This window comes from Gossypium hirsutum, chromosome D05 (assembly GCF_007990345.1).
Source record: "Gossypium hirsutum isolate 1008001.06 chromosome D05, Gossypium_hirsutum_v2.1, whole genome shotgun sequence".
In the NCBI taxonomy this organism is placed as follows: domain Eukaryota; kingdom Viridiplantae; phylum Streptophyta; class Magnoliopsida; order Malvales; family Malvaceae; genus Gossypium; species Gossypium hirsutum.
The window spans coordinates 7,185,039-7,205,968 of NC_053441.1; the positions used below are offsets into that span (position 1 = coordinate 7,185,039).

At 32.9% G+C, this 20,930-nt stretch overlaps 3 protein-coding genes across 4 annotated transcripts; 2 read left to right on the top strand and 1 right to left on the bottom strand.

The window, feature by feature from the left end:
* Positions 1-699: 699 nt before the first annotated feature.
* On the bottom strand, positions 700-2,501 carry LOC107906643 (nucleolar protein 10-like). Of its 2 annotated transcripts, none has more exons than XR_001686740.2 (3): positions 2,216-2,461; positions 1,286-1,387; positions 700-1,172 (listed from the first exon to the last, which is right to left on the bottom strand). XR_001686740.2 is itself a non-coding variant. In XM_041093449.1 (3 exons), exons 1-3 carry the CDS (start codon positions 2,355-2,357, stop codon positions 948-950), a joined length of 435 nt encoding a protein of 144 aa, XP_040949383.1. In that variant the 5' UTR covers positions 2,358-2,501; the 3' UTR covers positions 700-947. The 2 variants fall into 2 exon arrangements, 1 of the variants encoding a protein (XP_040949383.1); XM_041093449.1 differs by having other exon boundaries at positions 1,286-1,353; positions 2,216-2,501.
* Positions 2,502-2,550: 49 nt separating this feature from the next.
* Positions 2,551-4,221, top strand: LOC107906642 (cyclin-dependent kinases regulatory subunit 1). Its single transcript, XM_016833694.2, has 3 exons — positions 2,551-2,811; positions 2,950-3,010; positions 3,804-4,221. The coding sequence occupies exons 1-3, from the start codon at positions 2,759-2,761 to the stop codon at positions 3,954-3,956; spliced, it is 267 nt and encodes an 88-aa protein (XP_016689183.1). The 5' UTR covers positions 2,551-2,758; the 3' UTR covers positions 3,957-4,221.
* Positions 4,222-12,578: 8,357 nt separating this feature from the next.
* LOC121217660 (uncharacterized) lies at positions 12,579-17,470 on the top strand. The gene is made up of 4 exons (XM_041093450.1): positions 12,579-13,453; positions 13,541-13,753; positions 13,848-14,120; positions 17,200-17,470. The coding sequence occupies exons 1-4, from the start codon at positions 13,106-13,108 to the stop codon at positions 17,281-17,283; spliced, it is 918 nt and encodes a 305-aa protein (XP_040949384.1). The 5' UTR covers positions 12,579-13,105; the 3' UTR covers positions 17,284-17,470.
* The last annotated feature ends 3,460 nt before the right edge of the window (positions 17,471-20,930 follow it).

The following is a 20,930-nucleotide window of genomic DNA, read 5'->3' on the forward strand; positions in this document are numbered from 1 at the left end:
TTATTTTATTATCTTGTTTACTTTCCAACCTTCCTAAAAAAAAAGTAAAAAGTAAATAAATTTTAACATATCAAATATTTCCAATTGATTTAATTTTGGGTGATTTGTTTAGAGTGTAACCTTACAGAGCACACATTGCTGCAACTTTGAAGTGAAAAATTATATATATAAAAAAAAGAAATAAAAAATTTGGATTATTATTTATAGTTTTGACTTCCCGGTTCTGATCCAATTAGCGGGAGAAATTTAAAATTTAAAGTTCAAAATTTACTTTCCAAAATTATTTAATTTAATAAAAGAATCACAGAATTATAGGCAATTTTAATTTTTAGTCTTTATCCTTCCCTCTCCTAAAAATATCATTATTCTAAGGGTATGTTTGATTGGCAGTAAAATGTTTTCCGTAAAATGATTTCTGGAAAATGTTTTACTTTTCTGTAAAATGACTTACTGGAAAATATTTTCTGGTGTTTGATTGAATCAGTGTAAAATATTTTCTACTGTTTGACAGATTTCCTGAAAATATTTTCCGGAAAAGTTGTTTTTTACATATATTAATATATATTAATAAATTTTTATATTTTAAAATTGTTTTTACATATATTGCAATAATTTATTTATAATAATACTCAATAATAAGCTACAATATTGATTGTTATAAATTGAAAAAATATTATCCACAATGAATACTAGTAAGAATATTGAAATATATGTAAAAATATGAATATTAAACAGCAAAATAGTGAAGATGTACAAAAGAACCACATTGAGCATTGAAAGCACTATCTGATCAGAAAATAGAAAAATTACATAACTCTCTTTCTGAATTTAATCTAGCAACTCTGAACTCATTTTTTTGTTTCTGCATCTCAACTTTTATTTACTTCTAGATATTTCGTGTTTCACACACCCAACCAGACAAATTTCCAGCAGGTGACACAATGCAATTATCTAGAGTTTTTAAGCTGCATGATATCCTTAACAAGAAATAATAAAAAGAATAGCAGTCTTGCCTTTTGGTACAAACGAAAGTCAATAAAGAACCCGTGCATGTAGGCTCGCAGAAGATTGGTCCCAATTAGATTTGTCAAATTCAACTTCTCAAGATCCTCTTTTGTTAAAAATTTATAGTTGTCATATATGCTTGTTTGTCCACCCTCCTCAGGCTCTTCCTGTAAAATATATACAAAGTAAACACTAGTGCACCACATCTGCATATCCCAACATAGTACATCCAATAAAAGGATAAAACAAAAATTGATTAGGATACAAGTTAAAAACACACCGTAAGAGATTCCAGCGAAGAACACCACTTGGAACAGGTCCCAAAGCAGGTATGAAATAAGCAAGAATCTGGCTAGCATCCAAAGCTAGCAACATCAGCCCACTATCATTGAACACAAATCAAGGTTCTTTAGTAAAGAAAACCAGATTGATAAGAATCCAATAATATCAGTAACCATCTTTATCAAAAAAAAAAAAGCACTTCAAGTTTACATCATTAAGCATTTCAAGTAATTCAAAGAATTCCAACATTTTAAAAGCCAATGAACATTTTACACTTACTCCTATTAACTAATAAAACAAGACAATAAATTGCAACAATATGATAATCATGACCATCCAACTAAAGCACTTTTAAAAGCTACAAATGCAGAACAAGTTTCGGCACTCATTTAAGCTTCCAAGTTGATTGAAAGCTACAAATGCAGAACAAATGCAGTTGCTGACTTTTGACCATCTATAATGTATGATAAAATAAGACTGATATTCTTCTAGTTAAAAAATGTATTCTTTTTTTATAAGAATGTAAATGAGACATTGATGATCAGCCAAAATATTCATACTTTTCTCCTTCCTTAAATCGACCAAGTTGGAGGTCAAGAGAACTTACAGATGAAATTTAGCAAACATTGCAGAAGCTATATAGCATACGCATGCATGATGGGGTGTTAAAGTATCCAAATTACCCATTTTCCAGTTAACCCAGAAACTGATTTGCAGAAAACATTTGCAGAAAACTACCCATTTGCAGAAACCCTTAACAATCAAAATTGAAATTAGAAAATAACTGAAATAAAAACTCAATCAAAGAAACAAAAAAAATAGATCAAGAAAGTAGAGGAGGAAAAACAGCAGAGAAAAGGAGGAAAGGCACACCCAAGAAAAAATCACGATCAACAAAAATAATACACAGAGAAAAGGAGAACAGAACCTGTTGATAACCCAAGAAGAAGAAGCACACCGATGAGGAGGAGAGGCTGACGTTGATGGACGGAGAGGAAATGAGGAGGAAATGAGAGGTTGAAGCTGTGTTTTCCGGAAAATGTCTTACGGAAAAAAAATCTGTAAGACATTTTACGCAAAGAAGGGCTTGATTTTCCCGTGTGTTGAAGTTGCTTTTCCGGAAAATCAATTCCTTTGGTCAATCAAACACCGTAAAAGAGGGAAAATATTTTCCGGAAAATGAAATACGCCAATCAAACACCCTAATTTACAGCTTTGCCATTCTTCAATATAATCAATTAATTCTCTCTCAATCTTCATTTCGCTCTCTCTCGAAGGTACGCTATGCCCTTTTTTTCCTTTCTTTTTAATCTCACATAAGAGTTATGATCTGGGTTGCTTCATTTTTTTATTTGCTTTTACTTCTTTATTTCTTCAGATCCAACCTCCAAATCGAACTTGACGCTAAATTAGAAGAAGGAAAAAAAAATAGTGATTTGTTTTATTTTTCATTTTACAGCAAAATCGGAAAATGGGGCAGATTCAATACTCCGAGAAATACTTTGATGATACTTATGAGTACAGGTAAAATTCAGTTTCATCTGAGTTTTACTAGGTTTAATATTTACTTCATTCTTTTCTAATTTTCAGAATGTTAAGTTTTGGTTCCTCATTAAATTTAAATTACTTTCATATTTGATTTTCTTTTGTGGTGGTGTACAGGCATGTTGTTCTCCCCCCTGAAGTGGCCAAACTTCTCCCCAAGAATCGCCTACTCTCTGAAGTATGTTTTTTAGGGTTTTACACATGTCACTGTTTGTAACTTATTTTTGTATTTTTACAGAAATGTCCATCTTTTTAACGCAGTTTTGTTTAATTTAACAATTTCCTCGAGTTTTCATCTGAAATAGTTTGCTTTGTCGGTTGTCTATTCAGGAAATTAATTTTTTATGACCATAATTTACGAGTTTTGATTTTGATTGTTCATGATTTATGAAATGTAAATAACCGGCTCACAATTAAGCAACTCATTGCCTTCAGTACTTGCTTGTTTTCTGTCCCAATTTCCCGTCTTTTCGTAGTAGCTTGAGTTCGCAGATGCTTGTTTCACGAATGTGATTTTGTGCTGTAGGCAACTAATTGTTCCTATACTTGCCCAAATGCATAACTTGAGACTTCTTCCTTTTATGATTCTTGTCCTATAAGATGAGTTTCTTGGTTTTTTGAAGTATGAATGAAATACAAAAGGCTCAAAATTGTGTTGTAGTAGAGCATGACTAGTTGTTCTTGTAGTTGCTCGTATGCATAACTTCTGGTTTCTTGAGTTTATGATTCTTGTCTTATAGGATGAGATAGATTTGTATCAGTTACCTTAGTTTTGAAGTATGCATTGGATGAATAAAGCTATATTCAAAACTTGAGATATTTGTATTCTATTCTAATGGTTTAGAGTTCATCTTTTGCCCTGTTTCCTTTGTTTTGAGGCTTAAAGTATTGATGCTGTTATGCCAAGTCCTTTAGCTTTTATGGGTTTGGAGTAGTTTCTGATTTTGGTTCATGTTGCTCCCCTTTTGTAGAATGAATGGCGTGCAATTGGAGTACAGCAGAGTCGTGGTTGGGTCCATTATGCAATCCATCGCCCCGAACCACACATCATGCTCTTCAGGAGGCCTCTCAACTATCAGCAGCAGCAGGAGAATCAGGCCCAACAAAGTATGCTTGCTAAGTAATTACATTAGTATTCAGCATCCAAAACAAGAAGGGTGAAACCAAAGCTACTTTGTTAGTGTTTATCCTCTTCCTAAACAGTTTGGGTGTTGTGGATTCCTGGATTGTTTTGTATTTTAGTTCTCCACTTTGGAGAATTCCATGTCAGGATTGCTTTCTTACTTTCTTTATCTGACTACCTAGTCATTGGTACTCCGCATCTTAAATTGTTTAAATAGCATGGATGAATAATTTTTTCTTAAACCTTAATTAGATCATCTTAATTTACTGGTGTTTCTTGCCAATTTTGATTATCTTTTGTGCAACCTGTGTCCTCATTTTAAGTTTTTGTAATATGTCATAATTGTAATTAAAGTTTTAAAATTTTGAAGTATTTGTTTCGCGTTCGAAGTATTTAGGGTGCTTTTGTATAATAAAAGAAGAACAGTCGTTTTTGATCTATTTTACTCCGTAATAAAGTGGTAAGGTTTAACATCGGTGGCATGGAAGCTATTTGATGGAATGCGTGGAACTTGGACTCCGTTTCCTCAATCCCGCCAAACTTGCATTTTATTTGCTGAAGTCTACGAAACTCGGCCTCCGTTGGCTGCTCAACTTACATTTGATTAATGTGGTGCTCCATATTATCAACTCCTCCGAACCTGGACGCTATTGCCTTCATCTTATCGAGCAAGTCCTTCATTTTGCAAACATAGAAAAGCATAAATAAATAAATAAAGGAAAATTCTTAAAATCGGAAGAAGAAAGAAAGAAAGTAGATATATTAACCTATGGTTTTTCCTATAAATTTTATCAGCCTCGTTATTTTTCATTATTTTTTCCTCCGGGGTTAGGGTTGGAGTGCGGGCCTTTCGTTTGCGTCCATTGGGAGCTTCATTCACCTCACTCCCATTAGGTTGAGAAAAAAGCATTTCTTTTAAATCTGATGTGCAAGCTTCTCTCTGCGACCTGTGATGCTCCATTGGATTTGAACTTTGAACCTTTCAATTTGTCAAATAACCAGCAAAGATACAAGCAGCTCTGCAGGGACATCAGCCAGTGTTGATAAGCTTATGCACGAGCAAGCTTCTGAACTTTGTCGAGTAACGCGGTTTCAGGCTTTTGACAAACATTTCTGCATATTAATATCGTTTGGTTGATGCTCTGAACGCACTGACTCGAGTAAGGTTTTGAATTATGTTTGAAACTAGCACCGACTTTATTGATTTCTCACTTAAGAAAAACCTAAAAAAACCAATTCCTAAAACCAATTGACCGACAAATTATATTGTTACACTTTAGGTTTAATATTATATTTTCTTATAAAATTTATTAAAAATTAAAATTAATATAAATTTATAAAAAAACTTATAAATATTATACAAATACTAATAAATTATTTAAAAAAATTATAATATTAATAAAACACATTTAAAATTTTATAAAAAATCACCAAAACTTATAAATAATATATTAAAAATTTAAAAGAAATTAAAAATTAATAATAAGCACATAACATCAGATCAACGGTTGGATAACGAGAATAGTTGTCAGATTGTTAGGGTCATTTTCATGTTGAATAAAATGTTCTAGATCTTTCATGAGTAAAACAATAATTGTAAGACCCCCTCTTTTTTATTGATAAAAAATTATTTTTAATTTTTTTTCCAATTTTGTAAGTACTGTATAGTAGTTTAGACCTTCAAAAGTTTAAAATTGTTTGTTAAATATTGTATGATGTAAAGTATTTTTGGTACAACTAGAAATCAAAATTTCATTATCCAACGGTTGCAAATATTAGTATATGTCAATGTCAAATATTTTGACTAAAGTTTTCAAAACCGGATTGGTAGTCAAATCGATCAAGCCATTGGTTCATCGATCCGACCAGCTTGACCAGTCTATCTAGCTCAATTAAATAAATCACTAAAAATTCAAAATAATAAAAATACCAATAAGTCCGGTTCAACCTATTTGTACTCGTTTCAAGTCGACAGATTCAATGACTTTCTTCATATTGTTAGCATTGTCAATTCCCATTGCAATTTGTTCGACCAGTCATTTTGATCCAACTCAAACAACATTATTTTTAACGACTATTCCCATTATCCAATGGTCAGTCTAGGTCACATATTCATTTTAATTTTAAGAGTTTAATTTCTAACCAGAGGAACCACATTTTTATATATTTTTAATATTTTAGAACTTTTATAGAATTTTTATAATTTTTATAAGTAGTTATGATTTTTTTTAATAATTTTTATAAGTTTATAGGAAGTTTTAAATATTTTTAGTATGTTTTTATTATTTTATAATTTATTAGATATTTTTGTTTTTACAATAAGTTTTTATGATTTTTTTATAAATTTTAAAATTTATATATATATTTTTTAATTTTAACATTTTTATGAGAAAATATAATATTAAATTATAAGTTGTCACATGTCATCATCATATTAGTATGCCAATTGATTTTAACGGTCAGCAGCGTGATCAATGATGAAAACCATTAACAATAAAACTTAATTGATTTTTTTATTAACATAATGTAGAAATGAAATATTAAAAAAATTAACCTCAAGTAATTATAAATAAAATATTATAAATGTCACTTAGCATAAAAAATAAATATTTATCCGTCTTTTTCTCGAATTATTTAAATATAATCATTCTTTTTGGAAAGCATTTGAATAATTTATGAAAAAAATTATACATATGAAAGCTAGTCAGATGTAAATGTGTTCACGGCCAAAGTCAAGTTGACTTTGAGCTAGATTTAAACATGATATTAACACATTTTATATTTATTTAAGCTTGGTCCAATCTCAAATATGGGCCAAAAACTTTGCTCAATCACACTCATATTTGTAAATGGTTAGCCTAAACTTATTTTAGGTTTGTCCATATTATTTTATTTTTAAAAATGTTTATACTATTTTTATTTTAATATTTGTTATATTTTCATTTATTAAGATTTTATATATAGGCAACATTTTTATTATTATTTACATTAATTTATTATATATTAATTTTTATGTTTTATAAAATACATAATATACTATACTATAAACTTAGAAAATCGGTCGGATAAAGTTCGAGCTTTGAATCTTAAGCACAAGCTCAATTCATATTTTAAATTAGTCTAATTATTTTTCCTAAACCAATTTTTCGGGATCAATATTTCTGCCTTAGCCTCCTAAATTGCTGGGCTAACCTTTGAATTTAAACGGATAACCTGACTCATGAATAGATTTAATAGGATATTTGACATTTAAAAAAATAAACAAATTTAATAATAAACTTCTATGAAACATTTAGGGTTTGTTTGGATATCGCAAAGTAATTGGATGAAAATGTAATTACTAATGTATTAATTACACTCTGTTATAACTACAAAGAATTGTAATTCTCTAGACAGTTTGGTTAATAAAGTGCAATTATATTATCATCTCATATATAATGTTTAGTAGTATAAATTGTAATTACACAGATACATAACTTATATTTTAATAAAAAATAAATACTATAAAATTTTCAATATGATAAAGAATTTCTAAACAAATATATTTTATGTTGAATATGTTAAAAATATTTTAATTATGATTTGAATTTATTTGAATTGATAAATTAATATATTTTAATTATATTTAATAATTTAAATAGCAACTATTCTTTTATGTTAATTACTGCAATTAAAACAGAATATTTTAAAATTTGATTACATATTAATACTAAATGTATAAAATCATATGTAAAACATGTGACATTAAAAGCTAATATATATAAAAGCACGAGTTTGAAATTTTTTTGAACCTATGAGAATACCTTTTTGATAATATTACGATATTGGCATTTAAAAATAATTATAATATTTAATTTATAATTAATAATTAAAAGATGACGTAAAATAGTAGTTATGATAATCATACATTTAAAAATAATTATAATTTAATTTACAATCGTTAAATAAAAAAAGTTGTGCAAATTTTATAATAGAATTATTACTCTAATAGAATTCTAAGTATAAAATATAGGAAAAATATTGTGATAATTATAATTATAATTAGTAGTTAAAATTTTTTATGTAAAAAAAAATGTTATTTTATTTTTTTGAATTGTGCTAATTCTATTGATGTAAAATAGAGTTATTATTTTAGTAGAATTCTAAGTATTTTAATTATCACTTAATTGATAGTTAATTATGTCAATTAATTACTATTTTAAATAATGTTTATTTACATTAATTACATAAAGTAAAATTATATTAAATGCTAAATATGTTAAAGATGCTTTAATTATAATTTAGAAGTTTATAATATAATATTTGAATTGATAACTTAATATATTTTAATTATATTCAATAATTAAAATAAGAAATATTATTTTATGCTAATTACTACAATAAAAATATAATATTTAAAAAAATAATTAAATATTAAATGTATAAAATCATATGCAACACATGTGACGTTATAAACTAATATATATATAAAAGCACGAGTTTGAAAAAATTTTGAACCGATGAAAGTACCTTTTATTTTCCTTGATATTACTAAATTAACTTTAAAAATAAATATAATTTGATCTATACTTATTAATTAATAAAGTTGTACTAATTTTTGAAATAGATTTATTAATTAAATAAAACTCTATGTATAAAATATAGGAAAATTTTGTGATAATTATAATTTATTTTACAGTTATTAATTAAAAATCTTGAGGTAAAAGTTTTGTATAATTTACATTAATCTTGCATTCTTTATCATTCCTCCTTTGCGTCAACTCCATTGTCTAGTTCGGTGGTAGCCAGTCTTCAGTCGTGTGGTCCTCTAGTTTTATTTTTTCACAAACTTCACCATTAGCAAGTAGCAACTTCCGGCAACCAGGGAAAGGAGAAAAAAAAGTGTGTTTTCCGGTACATGGGTGATCATGGGCCGGGCCGGACCCAAAAAAATTTCAGCCCGCTTCCTAAGATTGGTCCCAACCCGAAATATGAGCTTAAAATTTTGCTAGGCCCGCCTCGGGGAAAAACAACTAAGCTCAGGCCCTGTCCGGCCCATTTTTTTAAATATATAAAAATGATTTTACCATTTTAATAGCTTATATTTTTATAATTTTTAAAAGATTAAATTAACTTTTTTATCATTTGAGGGGCAAAGTGTAATTTTACTTTTACTATTTTAAAATTAATAAATTATAAAGAGTTAAAAAAAGAATTTTATTTTTATTTTAGAGTAGAACCCTTGCCCATGAAATATCATATCAACAAATTTAACAATACTAATAATTAAAATAAAGGTGTAGTATATTAAAATAGTATATTACATAAAAAAATAAGGGTGTAGTTTTTGTAACAGTATATTAAAACAGTGGAAGAGGGGAAAATGGGAAATGGGATTGGGAAATGTATTTTAGAAATAATAAAAATATATATTTATTATTTTCAGGCCGGTCCGGGTCGGGCCAGGCTAAAAAATTTTACCCGTTTTCTAAACGGGCCTCTTTTTTCCCAAACTTATATCTCGGGCATATATTTTTACCCGAACCCTCCCATATTTCGGGTGGGCCGTCGGACTTATTGGTTTTTTTTTAAGTAGGGTTTAAAATTTATGATTTAAGTGTGGGACTATAGGATTTCATTTTTGACAGTTTTAAAATTATTTTAATTATTTATCATAATTCGATTTGATTTTCGATTTTTTTATATTAATAAGTTTGATTAAAATGAGCTTTGTTTTATGGGGGTTGGATATTATTTAATAATTTAAATATAATATTTTTTAAGTAAATAAAAGTATTTTTTAAAACTTTAAAATTATTTTTATTATTTGAAATATAAAATAATTATTTTTATATCATAAAAAATAAAATTAACTATAGATAAAATAAAATAAAACAAAAATTGGTTGGATTCGAATAACTAGAATATTTAATTTGGATCCTATAAACTATTCAATACCTCTTAAATTACTATTTCTGTTTTTCTTTTACAGCGAAGGAAAGAAAGAAATATCGAATACAAGCAGTTGACTTCTTTTTCTCCATCGTTCGACACAGCCGCCAGTCATCGATCTTAGGCTCATTTTGGACATTGTTAGGAACAATTTAATAATAAATATTTTATATTTTATTTATTCATAAATTTGGTTTAAATTATATAACTATGATAGCACACCTAATGATCGGGAATAGATTTGATAAATAAAAAATTTAAAATCGATTAAACTCTTTATCCTTAGAGTAAAATTGTTCATTGTTGATACACTCAATTTTAATGCAATTACCTTTCAAATTCTCATTAAACTTTACAACAAATAAATGAAAAAGAAATAATATATGTTATAAAATTTGCAAAATGAAACTGGGTCATTTATTTAAAAGTAATTGATAAGACATGAGATAATTAAGATTTGGATTTAATTTTTTTTTATGATAGGGAGAAAAGTTATAAAGTTCACATAACCGAGAAAACTCAATTCACTCAAAAATTTTAATTTTTAAATTAGTGGCGTAGAAAATATTAGCCCAAAATTTAAATATATAAATTCATCCAAATTTAGCAACCAATGTTGTTTTTTTATAATTTAAATTTCACTTCAAATTATTTGGGAAAAAAACTTTATTTCTAAACAAAAATAACCCAAGAATTCCCGCTATAATCAAACTCCCTAGCTTCCATCACATATCAACAGACCACCGGTATTCTCGATTTGTTGAACCCCCAAAACATGGTCATCGGACACTACCATCGGAGTTTAAGTATCATATCTGATTCTGGATTAATTTTTCAGGGTTTGAGCTTCCACTTGTGACATGTTGTGGCTATGGAGGTCAGTACAAATACAACATTAAAAGCTTTTTGTGGAGGAATTTGTGGGTTCATGTGACAATCCATCTGTTCGTGTAGTTTGGGATGGAGTTCCTATACTGAGGCAGCTAACAAGTTCGTTTTCGATCCAATTTCGTCTCCAATCCAGCTGTTCCATTGAAGCAGGCATGCCAGAGCTAGAGGAATCCAAAATAAAGTGTCTCCTAAAGCATTTGGACACATGAATAAACCAAAGTACGTATATGTAATAACTGATACCTCATCGTTGCAGAAGATGATGTTATTATTGGCCTCAAAGTAATAAATTTTGAATTTAAAAAATGTAATATATATATGTACTCTTTTTTTTATAATTATAATATAATTAAAAATTAAATATTTTTAAATTTATTTGAAATAAAGAAATTAATATCATTAAAAATAAATAGATTAAATTATTTGTCTGTAAATAATAAATAATAAATTTCATTAAAAATGTTAAAATTAATCAAATTTAGTTTTTTATTATTATTATGCAATTTCAAAATTCTTCATCATTTATTTAATATATTCATGTAGCCTAATCTGGATTTTAATATACACTTTTTAATATATATTAAATTTCGTAATTTTACAGCAACAAATATGGACAAATATTAAACAATTTTAATTGCATAACTAGAATTAGTCAATTATGTATAGTTTGCCTTGCAGCAGCTTTGAAGTTAGTTATTGTTGAGTAATATTTTTCTCGTATCATATTAAAAAAAATGCAGGGGTATTTATACATGTTCTTATTGCTATTATTATAGTTCACAATAGGGTCTATTATTTTGTCTCGGTCTCGGGGTTGATGGTACTGACATTCCCTGGACATCCCTTAACTTATTGGACGCATGTCTGCGGAGCATGCGGTCATTTCTGATCATGGGATTGACTCCCCAAGCGAGCCTCATACCTGCTAGTCACGAGCGGGGATCCCTTGTAGGGCTTGTGATTCCTTCTACGGACATAGCTCGCGACCTCATTCCTGTGAGGCTTATGCGAGCTCTCGTTGTGAACTATCTTTGCGAACATCTAGCATTCCAACGAGGTCCCCAGCGAACTACGCATGTAGACGAATATTCTTCTTCTAGGTCGGAGATCCAAATCCTATTAGGTCATTTGGGCTGGCAATTCCTAAATCCTAATAGTTATATGGTGTTCCGCTTTTAGATACTGTAAAATTATCCGTAGAAACTACTCAAAATATACAAATAACATCTCCTCTATTAGTATAAATTACTATTTCTGCTCTTCTTTTGTTGTTTTAGGAAAAGAGTCTTTTATGTGAATCATACACTAAAGGACATAAAGAGTTTTTACTGTAAATTTTCAGTTATTTACGTATTTTATTAAAAAATAAGTAATTTTTATAATTAATTAATATTTTTAGGTTAGTTTTATAAAAAAAAAAGACAAAGACCATTGACCAAGTCAATAACTACGGCTTGAAATAAAACCCAATCCCTTGGCATTAAAAAAAATGGTCGCCGACGTAGAAAAATCACTTAAAATCTTATTTATTTTAACGTCATAAAATTTACACCTTTTCTCTTCACCTACATAATGTAGTAACTAAATCACTCTACTTTGTTTCACTGCTACATTACATGAGAACTAAATCAGAAAAAAAAAAAAAAAAGAAACCATAATGTGCCTTTTTTCCATTCTGGAGTAGGGGGAACAGAAAGATAAGACTACTAATATTTATATACGATGCAGTACAAGGAAATGATGGATGCTATTATCCACAACAAAAGCCATTTTAATTTAACGGGTTTAACATTCAAAACTCAGACGACTTCCCAATTAATAGAACTCGCGCACTCAGATACATCACACACGTCAAAAAAGCCGTAGGTATAACTCAGCTTTCGGCATTAATATGTTAATATTACTGTTTAAAAAGAAGATGGTAATAAATATATTATGGTCACACAGGGGAGATTTTAGCTGGCATGGCCGCGGCCCGGCAAATAAAAAATTTCATTCGGTCCTAAAATTGTTCTGTCTACCTTTCATCTCTTATAGTCCTACAGCTTTCTTTAGTTAGGAACTCAACTTGCTTTTTCCAACTGCTACGCAGTAGCTGCTGCTTTTTATCAGTCGCCGGCGTCGTGCTTTGAGGTGGAGGCCGGTTCCCTGGAACACACGGAAAGTCAGAGTTGGAATATTTTCCCTTCAGACACGTCGCCGTTTGGCTTTGAACGGTACCAACAGTTCCCTAGAGGACTTTCTGATGATCACTCGTTCATCAATAACGGACCAAGCCTTGAAATATTCCAGCATGACGACACGTTTCCAACTTGGGCAGCATCTATAATGGTACCCGTGCCGTCGTTTCCAGATGGGGTAGCAAACACTAACCCTAACGAGTTGTCACAGCAGTTTAATTCTCGTGACAACTCTCAAAGAGACGTTGAAGGCGGAGTTGTCTGTATTGAACCAGATCCAAAGGACTTGGATCATGCTGGTCAAGCGTCAAATGGACGAATTCACAAGGATGATGAAGCAAGGATGCCACCATTGGGAAACGCCAATAGCCAAGGGGGAACATCATCTAGAGGTTGCAATGAAAAGAAGCGAAAGGGTCCCCAACTCACAGAAGCGGAGCAAGCTCAAAAACAGAAGAAAAGAGAGAATGATAAGAAGTATCGGACGGCTCGTAAGGTAAATTTGAATCCTTCTTAAATATCTCTGTTGCTTTCGTATTAGTGACGTTTTCTTTTTTTATTTTTTGGTCTTTTGAAAATGAAGATGGAGTGTGAAAAGCTGAAAGACCTAGAGAAAAAAGTATCAAGATGTGGAGGGATCGACCAAATCGAGTCTGAGTTACCTAGACTCTGTAAAAAAGAGGTCGATTTCGATAGGTTCCAGCAATTAATTGGAACCGAGCTTCGTCCACTACAGCAAATGGTGTCCAGGTATGAAGGAATTGATAAAATGAAGTTCATGTTGGACAAATATAAGGTATTTCACGGGCTGTAATTTTCTCTACATTATATTAAGTTTCCTGTGAGTTTGACTGATGTAGAGATTTATGATTTTTAATGTGAATGAGAAGGAATTGGAGACCAAGAATGGAGGAATTGAGAAACTGGAAGCTGATTACAATAAACTAAATCAGATAAAATCTATCTTGGAGATTAATGAAGAAGAGTTCATAGTGGACAAGGTGAAGGGAATGGTGGACGAATTACATAAGTTGAAGGGAATTGATGAAACCGAACCCGCAAAAAATAGGATTAAAAAAATGGAGTTGCAGTGGGAAAAGCAGAAGCAAATGGTTAGCCAAAAGGAAGTTGAATCATTTCAGGCATCTCCTGGTAGTCCACTGGTATGTTTCTGTAACACCCCTTACCCGTATCCAACACCGGAATAGGGTACGAGGCATTACCAAAACACATACACTTGTAAACGTATTTAACCGAGTTATAAAATTTCATCAAAATTAAAACTTTCAAAATAATTAACATGTTTCTATAACTTTTCACAATATATCCTCAAAATATTATAATCATAATAATTAGGGCCTGCGAGACCCGATACATACTCATGCAATTTAATGCTTCATTTCCATTTCATTCAATTCGCAATTTCTCATGCTCATAATTTAAATCATATCACTAGCAATTTCCATTTAATTCACGTACAATTCAATGACATCAAATTCAAAACTAATACGTATTTACCATTTAACTCAATGTTTATTGATTATACCATTCAATAACACATTTATGAAATTCTCAATTTAGCAATGAAAATATCACTTTAGTTTGAATAACAACATCGTCCTGATATAAATACACTACCACTTATCCATTTACTTTAATTCTTTTGGGCCCATTTGTCACTTACCATCCTTAATCAAATTAGGGAACGGTCACGGAAAATTGAGTACTTCACTTTCACTTTGCCATAGTATAACTATGGTCTTACGTATGATCACTTATCACTTATCCCTGATCAGATAAGTGTAGCCACCTATCACTTTGTTTCTTGATCAGATAAGTGTAGCCACTTATCACTTTGTCTCTTGATCAGATAAGTATAGCCGAAGCTATCACTTATCACTTTTCACTTGTCACTTGATCAGATAAGTGTAGCCGAAGCTATCACTTATCACTTTGTCACTTGATCAGATAAGTATAGCCGAAGCTATTACTTATCACTTTCCACTTGTCACTTGATCAGATAAGTGTAGCTAAAGCTACCACTTATCACTTTGTCACTTGATCAGAAGTACTCAAATCCGGCGTTCCGCTCAATTTGATCATTTATTCATATATCAGGCTTACCAACATGTGTTAATTCATAAACCATTCATGGTATTATTTCATGCCAAATCATATACTGAATATACCATACACACATACTATGAAACTTTATTTTCACACATGAGCTTAAATCATGACCAATAATGCACAAAAATAAGCATCATTCATATTTCATCGTTTATGAGTTATAATCAAACATATGACCATTTATACACGAATCATTCATATATTTCCCAATTTTCCTCCTCCTCCTCTCCATTCCACATCCTTAATGTGTATAACACACTTAAACAACATTAACCATAATTTCAACACTCACTAACATGTATATTCAAAGCTGTTTATCCGAGTCAGAGTCACTAAATTATTTTTATCCGGAGGTACAGAGCTCCAAATTAAGATCCGTTAATTTTCCCTGAAACTAGACTCACATATCTTCATACCATAAAATTTTCATAATTTTTGGTTCAGCAATATAGTACAGTTTATTCTTTAAAATTTCCCCTGTTTCGCTGTCTGACAGTTCCGACCACTCTTCACTAAAAATTAATTATCTCATTGTACAGAATTCGGATGATGTTTTAGCTTGTTTCTTCTAAAAATAGACTCATTAAGGATTCTAACCATATAAACTATAACTCATAATCATTTCTGTACAATTTTTAATGATTTTCCAAAGTCAGAACAGGGGAACCCGAATTCATTCTGACCTTGTCTCACAAAATCTATTATATCTCATGATTTACAATTCCATTGCTCACGTCATTTCTTTTATAAGAAACTAGACTCAATAAGCTTTAGTTTCATATTTTATTCATCCTCTAATTCAATCTCTACAATTTTTGGTGATTTTTCAAAGTTACACTACTGCTGCTGTCCAAAACTGCTTTAGTGCAAAATGTTGATTTCCATTTTGCCCCAAATTTCACAGTTTATACAATTCGGTCCTTTCTCAATTAACCCCTCAATTAATCTAATTTTCTCAATTAGTACTTTACTAGACATTATAAGTTGTTACACAAATATTGAAATTCAGAATTTCCACATATAACTCTATCTTCAAACTCTTTTACTATTAGGTCCCAAACATTCACTTTCTATTCAATTCTTTCAATAAAATCAGCATATGAACAATTTAAAGCTCTAATTTCATGATAAATCATCATATACTTCCAGCACATATTCATATCAACTTTCAACTTCTTTCATAAAATCAAAAACTAATGGATTTAACAAGTGGGCCTAGTTGTAAAAGTCATAAAAATACAAAAATTTCAAGAAATAGTCAAGAATTGAACTTACTTGTAATAAAAATATGAAGAACCAGCTTGAAGAAGCCCTTCCATGGTGTTTTAGCTGATGAGAATTCAGAAAAATGAAGAGAAATCTAGATAATTCCACTTGGGTCCTAACTTTATTAAGCAAATTTTGCAATTTTCCAATTTTGCCCTTAATTTTCCTTACTTTCTTGCTGATTTCATGCCTCTTCCGTCCAGCCCAAATAGACCTTGGGTCTATTTGCCTTTTAAGCCCTCTTCCTTTTATCATTTAAGCTATTTAATCATTTCTCAAAATTTTGCATTTGTTACAATTTAGTCCTTTTTGTTCAATTAATTATCGGAACTTTAAAATTTCTTAACGAAACTTTAATACTAACTTTTTAACACTCCATAAATATTTATAAAAATATTTATGGCTCAGTTTAAAATCCCCGAGGTCTTGATACCTCATTTCGATTCTAATTATTTTAATATTTATTTCTAGTGCACTATTCATTATTTCAAAAATTTTCCTAACTTCATATTTAACTTATACTTACTAAATTAATAATATTTTCTACCCATTTGTCGAATTTAGTGATCTCGAATCACCGTTCCAACACCTCTGAAAATTCAAGCCATTACATTTTTTTTCGTCGGATTTGTGGTCCCGAAACCACTGTTCCGACTAAGCCTAAAATCGGGCTATTACAGTTTCTCTTGCCCTATATGTCCTCACACTTATTCTTCCATACGTCAGAATCGGCTTACACATTGATTACACACACATTCAGTCCATGTACGTCATTAATATTCAATACACATATGTAAGGTGAAAAGCATGTTCCTAAAGTTATTCTCCGTCTTGTTTGTGAGAAAGAAGTGCAAGCAGTCCTATGTGGGCCCTAGTGTCACAGGCCGCAGTTCAAAGCCCGTGACCATCGCACCAAATGCATCCAATTGAGGTCTATTACTCAGATGGGGATCATTTGGCCTACGAGAACTGGCCCGATTCAGTGAGCAATTGGAGGAGCCTGTCAGATTGAAGCCCAGTTGGCCCGATAACGAAGAGATTCAGGCTGATATGGTAACTAATCTTAGAAGATAGAGGGAATCTTATCTTGTAAAGATTAGATTAGATTTGATAAGGCTTATCTTGTAAATCCCTAAAATAAAGGGATATAGTTAATCTCGTCCGTCGATGTAATTGTATCTTGACCGTCGGTTTTGGGGGAGCTCAACTATAAATAGAGAGCCTCCCCCTCATTTGTACTCATTCCATTGTATTCTGAATTCTTAAGAGTAATAGAGTTCTGAGAGCATTTACTCAAACACCTTGTGTGCATTCTTTTCTGTGGCTTTCTGTTGTTCTTTGGCTTAGCTTCTTTTGGCTTTAATTGCTTCTGCTCTTCAATTGGTGCCTTGGAGGAGTTCTTAAGGAATCCTCATTTGAGTTAAGGCTGACTTAGGCGAGTTTGGAGCGAACGGATCGCCTAAGGCCGTACGGTTTGCGAGACGAAAGGTCTAGCCTCGTGATAGTCGGTATCGGAGCTTTTGGTTCGAAGGCACTGTTGGGATGTCGAAAGAAGTTGTTGGTCAGAATGAGCCAATGGAGACTCGAGGAAGGGCCAGAAAAGCGACTCGATCAAGGGACTTAATTTCAGCTTTGGAGGATCGAGTCGTCACTCTCGAGGAGTCCATGGGGGACGTCAAGGAGAGGATCGACGATGTCGATGATAGACACAATGATGGGTTGCGAACATTGCAAGGACAGCTCAGGGAATTTGTGTGGGATACTATCGCTTCCTCGGAGAATAAGCTAGCTGAAAAGAACGATGCTATCGAGGCTATGGTGACAGCTTTGAAGGAGGAGATCAATGAGCTTAAGGGGGAGCTCAAGATTTTCAAGGCTGCCATAGGGAATGGAATGTTGGCTTCAAAGTCGAAGCCACAAGCGATGGATGTGCCCAAGCCGAAGGCGTTTAAAGGGCAAGGTCTGCAAGTGAGGTGGACAACTTTCTTTGGGCCATGGAGCAATACTTTCGTGCGATGAACATCGAGGATGATGTTACAAAGGTAAACACTGTTGCTATGTATTTCACTGACGTTGCTTTGTTATGGTGGAGACGTAGGTCCACTGATGTGAGACGTGGTGGTACTGAGATTGGGACTTGGAAGGAGTTCCAAGATGAATTTAAAGCACAGTTTTACCCCGGGTATGCCGAGGATGAAGCTCGAGCAAAGTTGCGTCGGCTAACGCAATGAGGCACGGTTAGGGAGTATGTGCGGGAGTTCAGTGAACTCATGCTCCAGATCTTTGATTTGAGCGAGAAAGAAGCATTTTTCTCCTTTACAGATGGGTTGAAACCATGGGCGAAGCAAGAATTGCAACGTCGAGGAGTTCGAGAACTTACCAAAGCCATGATGGTAGCGGAGTCCATAGTGGAACTTGCTCCGAGAAGGGACAGGTTTGAAACTTCCAAGCCCAATAGGAGGGGCAATGGTGGGTACCATGAGGAGGGTGAAGATGGACAAAGCTATGATGGCAATGGTAGTAGCAGTGATGGTGATAGAAAACCACGAAATGGGAAGTGGAGACCTAATAGCCCGAAAGAAAAGAGGGGAAAGTTACGGTGCTACTTTTGTAAAGGACCGCACATGAAGAGGGACTGCCCAAAGGTATCTTCAGTTTCGGCTATCAAGAGAAGCGATGAGCCGGAAGAGGCGAAGCCTATTGAGGAAAAGCCATCGAGGGTCAATTCGATGGTGCTCATTACTGAGAAGAGGAATGGTAAAGAATGGTTGATGTTTGTAGATATCAACATTGCGGGTCAGAAGCAGAATGCTCTTATTGATACGGGAGCATCTGACTTGTTCATATCGGAAAAGGCTGCAATGAAGCTTGGTCTGCCGATTAAGAAATCGAAGAAGAAGATCAAGACAGTAAATTCCAAGGAGGCCCCAACTATGGGTGTAGTTCGGAATGTGGAGCTACACATCGGCGAATGGAAGGGCAATGAAGACTTTGAGGTAATCGAATTAGATGATTACGATTATGTACTTGGCTTAAACTTCCTTGACAGGATTCAAACAGTTCTGTATCCATGGGCCGATCAAATCCATATTATCACCGGTCCGTTAACAAAGATTGTTGTTCCGGTGCATCGAAATATGAAAGTAGGGGCAAAGGTGTTGTCGTCAATCCAACTAGTCGAGGATGTTTCGTATGGGAGGAACATCGACTCGATAGAACGAGTGGATACGAAAGCTCCTTCGGAAGTGTTAGTGGCGCAAGAGTTTGATATGAAGCCTGCAGATTCGACTGTGGAGCCGACACCTGTGGGGAAGGTGGGTTGTGCATCGGGCTTCAAGGGAAATGGAGCGATGCAAAGGCAGTCGGGACGAGTAAATGCTGCGAGTAAGGTACATTCCGAACACTGTGATAGTGTTTTGCATTCTAACTTGTGTACTTGGCAAGAACGTAAGAGCCCTTTCGAAGTTCTTGAGCAAAGAGGCCGAGAAATGGTGGGCAAAGCGAGGCCAAGGGTGTTGAATCAAGAGGATTCTGTTCGAGTCAAGTTAGAATGTGGGCAAGAGAGCAACATAGCTTCTTGTCATCGAGATGTACAAACGAGTAGGACGGTTCGAGTTAAGAAGCGGCGGAAGCCGAGGCAAAAGTCCCAAAGGAAGGGAAAGGCTAAGGCATCAAAACGAGACCGAGGTGAATCAAGTCAGTGCCATTCGGAAGTTGCAACGTCCTCGTTGCGAGAATGGGTGGGGGAGAATGTCACGGGCCGGAGTTCAAAGCCCGTGACCATCGCACCAAATGCATCCAATTGAGGTCTATTACTCAGATGGGGATCATTTGGCCCACGAGAACTGGCCCGATTCAATGAGCAATTGGAGGAGCCTGTCAGATTGAAGCCCGGTTGGCCCGATAACGAAGAGATTCAGGCTGATATAGTAACTAATCTTAGAAGATAGAGGGAATCTTATCTTGTAAAGATTAGATTAGATTTGATAAGGCTTATCTTGTAAATCCCTAAAATAAAGGGATATAGTTAATCTCGTCCGTCGATGTAATTGTATCTTGACCGTCGGTTTTGGGGGAGCTCAACTATAAATAGAGAGCCTCCCCCTCATTTGTACTCATTCCATTGTATTCTGAATTCTTAAGAGTAATAGAGTTCTGAGAGCATTTACTCAAACACCTTGTGTGCATTCTTTTCTGTGGCTTTCTGTTGTTCTTTGGCTTAGCTTCTTTTGGCTTTAATTGCTTCCGCTCTTCAATTGGTGCCTTGGAGGAGTTCTTAAGGAATCCTCATTTGAGTTAAGGCTGACTTAGGCGAGTTTGGAGCGAACGGATCGCCTAAGGCCGCACGGTTTGCGAGACGAAAGGTCTAGCCCCGTGACACTAGATGGATGGTAGGTTTGGATGAGAGTTTGGGCTACGTGGTAGGTTTAGCTTATTTTTCATCTCACACTATAGTGTCTAATCTCATCGCCATCACTGCAGTTTTTGCACTTACCGCAATAAACACTCCACCCAGTGGCGGAGCCATGTTAAGGCCCAGGGAGGCCATGGCCCCTCAAAGTTTAAGTTCTTTCAAT